General features: G+C 47.5%; 2 protein-coding genes across 4 annotated transcripts; one reads left to right on the top strand and one right to left on the bottom strand.

Moving 5' to 3' along the window:
- Positions 1-5,905: 5,905 nt before the first annotated feature.
- On the top strand, positions 5,906-8,232 carry Pcp2 (Purkinje cell protein 2). 3 transcript variants are annotated; one of them, XM_028779783.1, is made up of 4 exons: positions 5,906-5,981; positions 6,550-6,664; positions 6,824-6,948; positions 8,045-8,229. In XM_028779783.1, the coding sequence occupies exons 1-4, from the start codon at positions 5,931-5,933 to the stop codon at positions 8,162-8,164; spliced, it is 411 nt and encodes a 136-aa protein (XP_028635616.1). In that variant the 5' UTR covers positions 5,906-5,930; the 3' UTR covers positions 8,165-8,229. The 3 variants fall into 3 exon arrangements, with proteins under 3 accessions (XP_028635616.1, XP_028635618.1, XP_028635617.1); XM_028779785.1 differs by lacking the exon at positions 5,906-5,981 and adding an exon at positions 6,169-6,241 and having other exon boundaries at positions 8,045-8,232; XM_028779784.1 differs by lacking the exon at positions 5,906-5,981 and adding an exon at positions 6,407-6,448.
- Positions 8,223-10,079, bottom strand: LOC114631446 (protein PET100 homolog, mitochondrial). Its single transcript, XM_028779787.1, has 4 exons — positions 10,015-10,079; positions 9,167-9,253; positions 8,970-9,002; positions 8,223-8,381 (listed from the first exon to the last, which is right to left on the bottom strand). Exons 1-4 carry the CDS (start codon positions 10,039-10,041, stop codon positions 8,298-8,300), a joined length of 231 nt encoding a protein of 76 aa, XP_028635620.1. The 5' UTR covers positions 10,042-10,079; the 3' UTR covers positions 8,223-8,297.
- Positions 10,080-10,234: the final 155 nt, after the last annotated feature.

Below are 10,234 nucleotides of genomic sequence, written 5' to 3'. Positions count from 1 at the left end.
CTCTCTCTCTCTCTCTCTCTCTCTCTCTCTCTCTCTCTCTCTCTCTCCCTCTTTCAGCCATTTGCAAATAATTTACACATATAATCTACACATTTAATAATTATATATATAATCTCCTATTGTAAATAATAATTTCCAATAATTCAGAAAAGAATGAGGCTTTCTGAGTCTGTGACAATCATACCATCCACCCCCAACTTCCTTCTCCCACTCCCCCGGATACCTCCAAATATGTAGCCCACCCACCCCCATGTCTTCTCTTGTTTTGTTTTGTTTTGTTTTGTACCCCACTGAATTCAGTTGGCGCTGCCTACCTGAAATTTGGCTGATATGTTGGCCTGATCTTGCACAGGTAACACCAAGAGTGCAGGAAGTTCATGAATATAACATTCATGTAATGTCCAGAAGACATTTCATCGTACTCTTGCCTAACCTCCTCCGTTCACATTTAGTTTTTTAAAGGTTTATTTATTTATTTTATGCATATGAATACACTGTAGTTGTCTTCAGACACACCAGAAGAGGTCATCAGATTCCATTATAGATGATTGTGGCCCATGTGGTTGCTGGGAATTGAACTCAGGACCTCTGGAAGAGCAGTCGGTTCTCTTAACCTCTGAGCCATCTCTCCAGCCCCTCCCTTCACATTTGTACCACCCCTTCTTCAATGATGGTTCATGAGCTTTGAAGGAGTTCCTAGTCCTTAAAAAGCATGTGCTCAGCCCAGGCAGTGGTGGCTCACACCTTTAATCCCAGCACTTGGGAGGCAGAGGCAGGTGGATTTCTGAGTTCGAGGCCAGCCTGGTCTACAGAGTGAGTTCCACGACAGCCAGGGCTATACAGAGAAACCCTATCTCAAAAAAACCAAAAAGAAAAAGAAAGAAAAAGCATGTGTTCGCGCCCGCAAGCATGTGTGTGTGTGTGTGTGCGTGTGTGTGTGTGTGTGTGTGTGTGAGGGAGAGAGAGAGAGAGAGAGAGAGAGAGAGAGAGAGAGAGAGAGAGAGAGAGAGAACAGAGGATTACACATGTAGTATTTGGTAAGTACTTTACCAATGAGTTGCAACACCAGCTATTTGTTACAGTTTTATGACCTTAGGAGCCACACATACCTTAGGGTGTGACCTTAGGGGGACAATTGCATCCATGTGCTGACACATATCAAACACACTTACACAGACACATATGGTAGGTGATTCAAATTAAACTCAGAATTTTGAAGCCTGCTTCCATTGTTTCTTAAGAGAGGAGCTGACACCCTGTGACATAGAGGCCACAGTCTCTATATCAATCGCAGACACGAGGTTTCAGATCTAACGGCTGATAGTTGTGGATGTGGGTTTGCTCATCTGAACTAGTTTCTTGATGATGCTTAAGTCTTCCAGATGGGGCTAGGAACGGAGCTCAGTTGGTAGAGTGCTTGCCTACCATGCACAAAGCACTGGGTTCCACCCCAGCACCACATAAACCAATCACAGTGCCCACACATGGAATCACAGCAACGTCTAGGGACAAGGAGGATCAGGAACTCAAGTGCATCCTTGACTACATAGCTTGTTAGTAGCCAGGTTAGGCTATATGATACCATGTCTCCAAAAAAAAAAAAAAAATCCTAAATGAAATAAAGAAGGGCAAAGGGGGAGCTACAGGCAAATGTGAGGGTGGGTGACAGGAGCAGGAGTGGAAGTGTCTGGCAGGAGCTGGAAGTGGGCAGCAGGAGCGGGGAGTGGCTGACAGAAGCAGAAAGTGTCAGTGGCCAGACTTCTTAGGTAAGTCAAACTAGAGTGAAAGTGAGGACATGCCCGCTCCGAGGTACTGTTGAGGGGGAGAATTTGATTGTATATATGAGGGACAATACATCCAGAGGCATCTAGAAGACTCCAGAGCAGGGAGAGAACATCATAAACTAGACATGGTCAGTATTACTGAACTGGGCCATGAGTGGAGAGAGGAAGAACAAGAGGAAGAGAAGAGAAGGGGGGAGGGGGGCAAGCTGACCAGGAGAGCCAAGATTGATCCAAGAGAGAACCAAGAGAGTGTGTGGTTAAAATGGCTGGGTTATATAGGAATCAAAAGCTGGGAGGAGGGAAGGGAAGCACCTAAGCTGGAGAGGTTTAGGGTGGGGGCAGGAGTGAAGCAAGCAGAGAGAAGCCACAGGTACCTCAGTAAGCATGGAGGCTGTAGTGTGCTTGGGCATGCTGATAGGCACCCCGGTTAACCGGTTCGATACCTAACACTGAGTTTTATTTGGGGCCTGACAACACTAACCTATCCCTCTTTGATGGGTTTCTCAGGTCAAGACAAGACTTATACTGAGAAAAGGCCTTTTTGTCTCTCTATTGAGGTATCACTCCAGTTTTCTTTTCATTTGAATTGGGGTCTCACTGAATCACCAGGTGGGCCTTGAATTTGTAATCCTTGCACTATAGCCTTCTGAGTAACTGGAAATACAAGCCTGCACCCTCAGGACCAACCCATACAGTTACAGGTGAACAAGGACAGCCAGCCATCCTAAGTAGGACTTGGGACGTCTGGTGGTTTGAATAGGTATGGCCCCCACAGACTCATGTGTTGGAAAGCTTGGTCCACAAAGTGGCACATTAGGAGGTGTGGGCTTGGTGGAGGAAGTGTGTCACGGTGGATGTTGGCTTTGAGGTCTCCTATGCTCAAGCTTTGCCCAGTGTGGCACACAGTCTCCTGCTGGCTATGGATCAAGATGTAGCCCCTGGTTACCATGCTTCCCGCCACAATGATAACGGACTGAACCTCTGAAACTATAAGCCAGCCCCAATTAAATATTTTCCGTTATAAGAGTTGCCATGGTCAGGGGCTGGAGAGATGGCTCAGTGGTTAAGAGCACTGGCTGCTCTTCCAGAGGATCTGGGTTCAATTCCCAGCACCCACATGTCAACTCACTACTATCTGTAACTCTAGCTCCAGGAATTCCAGCACTTTCAGAAAGATACATATGTAGGCAAAATGTCAGTGCACAAATATAAATAAATAAAGGTTTTTTTTGAAAAAAAAAAAAAAGAATTGCCATGGTCATGGTATCTCTTCACTACAATAAAACCCTAAGAAAGGGAGCTTCCTTCCTTCCTTCCTTCCTTCCTTCCTTCCTTCCTTCCTTCCTTCCTTCCTTCCTTTCTTTCTTTCTTTCTTTCTTTCTTTCTTTCTTTCTTTCTTTCTTTCCCTTCTTCCTTTCTCCTTTAACAGCTTCTTGAAAAGTCATTCACAGGGTCAGTGAGAAAGCTAGTCCAGGAAAGACACTTTCTGTCAAGACTGATAACCTCAGTTCAACCCAGGAAACTACATGCTGGAAGAGAGGACTGACTCCTGAAAACTGACCTCCACATACATGTCATGATCCTGACAAAAGTATACAAAGTAATGACTTCTGGCATACTAAAGTGTTATACATCTACTGCCATAATCTATTTGGTTGTTATGTTAAGCCTGAAAATTGTGAGGAAGAAAACCAAGTCCACAATTGTCTAAAGCAAGCTGTACTTTGGGGTGCACCCAGGACTGGTCAACCAGCTGCCTCTCCACAAGTTGAGATTTTAGAGAGCAGCCTTGCTGGCCTCTTGTCCCTTTTATAGGAGAGATAACATGTTTACAGGGGCAAGAGAGTTGCCCCTGTAAATGATATATTGTTAGAAAAAACAATGAAAGGAAAGAAATAAGAATAAGGATGAGGGCTGGGGTGATGGCTCAGTGGTTAAGAGCACTGACTGCTCTTCCAGATGTCCTGAGTTCAATTCCTAGGAACCACATGGTGGCTCACAACCATCTGTGATGGGATCTGATGCCCTCTTCAGGTGTGTCAGAAGACAGCTGCAGTGTACTCACATACATAATAAAATAAGTAAAAAATTCTTTAAAAATATTTTTAAAACATATGAATGGGGTCACAGGTTTAGTGTATGTCTTAAAAACTTAAAGATTACATCAGATTTAAGAAACAGGAACTTATTCCTGTCTTAATTGCAAACAGAACCCTTAACCTGCAAGGTATATATTTCCTGTTTTGGTCTTACGATTGAGACTGGGTGTCTTTATGTAACTCAGGTTGTCTGGCTGTCCTGGAGCTTCCTATGTAGTCCAAGTTGGCCTTGAACTTGAGATCTTCCTGACTCAGCTTCCTGAGTGCTGGGATTACAAATGTGTGTCTCAAAGAAGTGGACAGTGTTCCTGAGAATGACAATGGGAGTTCCAGGACAGCCAGGGCTACTTTTCAAGAAAGGAAGGAAGGGAGGAGGGAGGAGGGAGGAAGGTAGGTAGTAGGGGTGGAGGTGGGGCTCAGTGGTTAAGAGTAATGATTAGCTTCTCTTCCACAAAACCCAGGTTCAATCGCCAGCTCCTATGTGGTGGCTCACAACTATCCATAACTCCGATTTCAAGGGGTCCAAATGTCCTCTTCTGATCTCATGAGCACATCACATACTTGCAAGCAAAATAGCCATATTCACAAAATAAATATAAAAATAATTCTAAAGCCAGGATGTTAGATACCCAGCCAGCCTAGCAATCCAGGAGCTTGAGGTTTAATTTTCCAGACCATGTCTCAAAAATAAAGGTAGAGAGCAATACAGAAAGACACCTGATGTTAACCTCTGGTCTTCATAGGAGCATGCACCACATGTGCACACATACACTACCTACGCAAACCCTACCTCACTTATCCCAAGTGAAAGAAAAGTAACTTTTTAACTTGATTTAAACAGTTTATTTTTTTTAAAGATTTATTTTTTTAATGTAGAGGTCCCCTTGAGTCCACTGTCACTATCTTCAGACATATCAGAAGAGGGCATCAGATCCCATTACAGATGGTTGTGAGCCACCATGTGGTTGCTGGGAATTGAACTCAAGACCTTTGAAAGAGCAGTCAGTGCTCTTAACCACTGAGCCATCTCTCCAGCCCTTATTTAATCATTTTAGAAGATTTGTTTTATGTGTACGGCTGCTTTACCTGTATGTATGTCTGTGCACCATGAGTGTTCCTGGTGCCCAGAGAAGCCAGAAAAGGGCAACAGATTCCCTGGAACTGAAGTTACAGATGGTTGTGAGCTGCTATGTGGGTACTGGGAATCAAACCTAGTACTCTGGAAAAGCAGCTAGTGCTCTTAGCGCATGAACTATCTATCTCAGGAAAAGAAGCTTAACTGGTTTCCTGAAAGGCATCTTAGAGATAGGAACAGGCTCTCAGAGCGTGGTCAGAAAGCCACAGATATTCAATGAAATGGTCAGGGACTCTCTCTCCTGCTCCATGTAGAAATGAGAGACTGAAGACAGCTCAACTTGGCGTTCAAGGGGCAGGTAAACAGGAGCATCCAAGGAGTTTCCTTCTGGGAGGTTCTAGGGGGCGGAGCATCCAGGAGTTTCCTTCTGGGAGGTCCTAGGGACACTGCAAGACCTCACAGGTGGTCAGTGGCAGGAGCCAGGTTGGCTGGTATGTCTGTGGAGAGTGCAGGGATTAGGGGAGGCCTAGACCCCAACTTCCTCCTTGGCTATCACCTTGCAAATGTCACCTGTCTTGCAGTGGATCAACTCACAGACAGGAATGGGCTGGGCTGGCTTGGATGGGGACATTCTGCAGGTCCCACCCTCATGTTGGCTGGTCTTCCACATTGCACTGAACTTCTTCCCACTTGACAGTCCTCAAGGTCCTGGCTGGGCCTAGTGGGGGCCAAACCTGGACTGCCCTGCCCCCTACACCCACACCCAACTCAGCATCAGTCTGATCAACAATTACCTAGAGATCATCTTTCTGGGGCTTAAGCATTGGTGGGAGCAGATGGGATATGAGCTAGGGATTTGGGGATGGGGAAGATATCTGCTCCCCCTTCCCCCACATCCTGACCTTTTAAAAGGCCCTCTCAGGTGTGGGGGCCCTGTCAGAGACCAGGAGAAAAGTGTAAGAGAGACACACAATGGATCAGGAAGAAGAAAAGGGAGAGGGAGCCTCAGACCTTCTAGACAAGGTAAGAGGGCTCTGGCTGTCTACACCAGCAGCTCCTTGAGGTCTCAGCACCTGTAATTGACAAGATTAATTCATTTATAGGGCATCTAATTAGCAAGCCAGTCTCTGGGGTACCCTGACCCAGTTACCATAACACATAGGGGGTATAGGTAGGAGGGTATAAGAGCCCCTCCTCGGGGCAAATGAATGGATTCTTAGTACTGTCCCCCAAGAGATAGTAGGTGCTAGGATTTAAGGGCACTTCTGAGCCCCATTTCTCTGGTAAGTGTTCCAACCCCCAAACCAACCCAAGTCTGGTCTCAATCTAGGGCAGTGGTGGAATACTGTCCCTAGAGGCAGTACCATGTGAAATTGTGCTGTAGGCAGGGGCCCCAGGCCGGGAGGTGGGGGCTGGGGGAGTCAGGGGCAGGTCAGGGAAGGAGACTCAGGTTTCATTTAGAGAAAATCTGCAGACCTGTGAGGACTATGGTGAGAGCAGAGATGGGAAGGGAGGCACTGGTTCAGGTGGAAGCTGGCTGGAAGACAGGGAAAGCACAGACCCAGCTAAACCAATCACGTCTGTCCCTAAGGCAGGTTCACCGGACCAGGAAGGCTTCTTCAATCTGCTGAGCCACGTGCAGGGTGACCGGATGGAGGAGCAGCGCTGTTCCTTGCAGGCTGGGCCAGGCCAGACCCCAGAAAGCCGTGAGCAGGGCATGTTGGGCTGTGTGTGTGTGTGTGTGTTGCCTGAGAAGCAAATGTGGCAGGAATGTAGGGGTTCTGGGATCTTGTGAATCTTGGGATTCAGGGTGGGGAGTTCATTTGGGGTCTGTATTCATGCCCACCCGTCTCTGCTCCAAGCAGAGGGTGGCCCTGCTCCAGAGATGGACAATCTCATGGATATGCTGGCCAACACCCAGGGCCGCCGCATGGATGACCAGCGTGTGACAGTTAATTCCCTGCCTGGCTTCCAACCTATCGGTCCCAAGGTAGGTGCTGTCCAGATAACCTGTGGAGACACATACCTGTACAGCTCTAAATCTGTGCCCCATCTCTAGCTAAGATAGGACAGGACTCTATCTCTAAACTTGTCTTGAACTTGGGAAAAAGAAAGTACAGATAGAGATGGAAAGTGTCGTGGGCTTAAGGTCATGCAGGACTCGTGCTAGTGTCAGAACTATGGCTAGAAATTACAGTTCCTGCTCCAACATCTGTATATTTGGGAGAGGCCACAGGGAGAAAACAGGCAGTTTTCCTGGGAGGAAGGCTTATGAATGCACACTCCTATATATCAACGAAGAGCATGGGTTCTGTCTGGGGGTGTTTTGCTTTATTGGTTTTGGGACACGGTTTCATGTAGCCCTGGCTGGCCAATGATGGCCTTAAACTTCTAGTTTTCCTATCTGTATGCCCTGGGTTCTAGGATTAAAGGTGTGAGCCACCATGAGTGATTTATGTGGTTAGGAATGGAATCCAGGACTTTGACGCAGTCTCTAGCAACTGAGCTGCAGCCCCAGCCCTATGCCTCTGTACACTAGCATATATGTTTAGAGGTCCATGTGCACATGTGTGCATATGCAGGTGGAGGTCAGATGTCAACTTCCTGTTCCTCAGGAGTCATTACCTTGTTATTTGAGACAGGCTCTTTCACTGCCCTGGAACTCGGTTAGATCGGGCTCTCTAGCTAGGAAGCCCTAGGGACCCTCCTGACTCTACCTCTTAAGCACTGAGATTAGAAGGGCATGAAACCACACCTGGCTTTTCGGGATTAAACTCAGATCTTCAAATGAGCACGGCAAGGATTTCAATGACTGAGCTATCTTCTCAACCCAACTGTTTGTTTGTTTTAGTATGTAGACCAGGGTGGCTTTGAATTCGAGATAATCCTCCTGCTGGTTTCTTGAGTACTGGGATTACAGGTGTACACTAACAGGCCAGTATCTGACCAAATACCATCATCCTGATTGGCAGACAAAAAGAAACGTTGCTTGGCGGCGCCTCTGACTTGCACTTTCCCTGGGCCTCTCCCTCTGACTTGCACTTTCCTTGGGCCCCTCCCTCTGTCTGACCCTTCTTCATCCACAGGACGGGATGCAGAAGCGACCTGGGACCCTCAGCCCTCAGCCCCTGCTCAGCCCTCAGGATCCTGCCGCACTCACCTTCCGCAGGAACAGCAGCCCCCAGCCCCAGACACAAGCTCCTTGAGAGTTCTAGCCACCCTGGGCCTCCCACCGGCCCCTGAAAACAATAAAACACTTGGCACTAACAACAAAGAATTGAGTATGTGTTATTTTCTGGGGGGTGAGGGGAGGAGCTGGAACTTGAGGAACTGAAGGTCTCAGGAGCTCTGCTGGGCAGCTTGAAGAAGTCTTTCTTCCCTCTGCTTCCGGAGCTTCTGTTTAAATTCTTCTAGCTCCTGGCGCTGGAATGGGGAAAGGGGTGTGGTGGAAAGGAAGGAGGGGTACACGCCTCAGAGCCTGGACTTACTCACATTACCCTCCCTTGGGCTTCAGAGTTCAATATCCACACTTCGAGCCCATGCCAGTCACAACCGCTGGACAAGTGAGTTCAGCTTCAACCCTCGGCAAGAAGGTAATATATGAAACCATTTGCGTCCTCCACTCTTTTTAAGATGGGGTCTCAAATACTACAGGCTAGCCTTAGCTCACTATGTGGCAGAGAATAGCCAGAATTCTCAATCCTCTTGAATCCATCTCCTAAGTGCTGGAATGTTGAAATTACTGCTCCCTCTCCTATCTCCCTCTCTCTATCCCCATGCAGCCCAGGCTAGCTTCAATCTGACTCCTACTCCTCCTTCAAAGGATCACCGGTATATACCATCACAAGCAGCAAGAAACTTTTATGGAGACAAGGTCTCTAGCTCAAGCTGGTCTAGAACTCCTATTCATTCTCTCTTCCACATTCCTATCTATGGCTGAGGGTGAAATCGTCACTCCAGACCCAACCAGGGTCAAGTGACCAGGCCCCTTGGGGAGAACAGGTTACTGACCTGACCTTCCTTCTCTCGTGGCCACAGCTCCCTCTGTGGGACAAAGTCACAGGTGAGAACACAAGGCAGGAGAATCCAGAGCCCCACATCCAGAACAGGGTTGACTCATAGGAGGCAGGCAATGAACCACAATAGCAAGTTAGTGCCTCATACCCTCCCTTCCCCAGGGATTATCCAGCAAACACTTTGATACCCACCTTGCGCTGGATAACATAGTCCTCAAACCACTCAGCCTGATTGGAGATCCAGAACATAACCACGGGGAAAGTGAGATAGAGTGACATCTATAAAAGCAGAGGCGGATGGGCAGAGCCAAGAAGTCACCACTAGGGCACAGAGAGATTGCAGGGAAGCCCAAAAGACAGATCTATTCTCCTACGTAGGTCAGGAGCTCAGCCTCAGGTGGTCCCCGGGAACCCCAGAAATCCTACCAGAAGAACAGAAACCTGGCACTTTAAAGCCTGGTCTTCATGATCAAGCAGGTTTTATTCGTAGTGGATCTGTCCAGACTCCCCTCCTCCACCACCATCACCCCCACCCCACCCCCACACACACAAAGGGGCACATGCACAAAGGGGGTCGAAAAGAGGGAGAGGAAGAGAGAGACTAACAGTCTAAAGGTTCCTACTACAAAGACATATCCTTGAAACGTTATTACCTCCCAATCTGATACCCACCCGTAGCATTTCATATAGAGGAACCTCATTTTTCAAATATATTCTCCTACGTCTAGGAATCTGTCTATCTGAGACTCATTATGTGCCCTAAGCTCCCTTCTGGAAGTCCCACTCTGGATCTGAAGCCTCCCTTCCTTGAACCATCTCTTCAGCTCACCCATCTCTGGGACGCTTCCTCAGACCAAACTTAGATTCTCCATTCTAAACCCCCTTATCTAGTGCTCCTTCTGTTGGGGTTCCAATGCAAGTCTCAGACACTTTCTCTGTGGAACGCCCCGCCCCGCTCTGCGCTTCTCTCACTTCCTAGATCTATTTTCAATTTCTCAAAAATTCAATGTCCAGACGTCCAACCCCTAAAGCTTACTGACCCGAAACACCTCCAGCTTCACCCCCATCTCGCTTTTCAGTTTTACGAAGCTACTTCCGCCCAAAGTCGACTCTCCAGTAATACAAAATCTTATTGGTTCTTCTCAAAGGAGATAGGAGCTGAATGGTGACGTCATCTTCAAGCGCCCCATTTGCTTCCGGTCACAGCCTTAACTATACAAAATTCAAAGGAGCAGACCGTGCTGTCAAAGTGCGGTGCAG

The sequence above is a fragment of the Grammomys surdaster genome, unplaced genomic scaffold, assembly GCF_004785775.1.
Source record: "Grammomys surdaster isolate TR1022 unplaced genomic scaffold, NIH_TR_1.0 362, whole genome shotgun sequence".
NCBI classification, from domain to species: domain Eukaryota; kingdom Metazoa; phylum Chordata; class Mammalia; order Rodentia; family Muridae; genus Grammomys; species Grammomys surdaster.
Note: the sequence above shows the minus strand (reverse complement) of the source record. Positions and strands in the feature narration are given on the sequence as shown.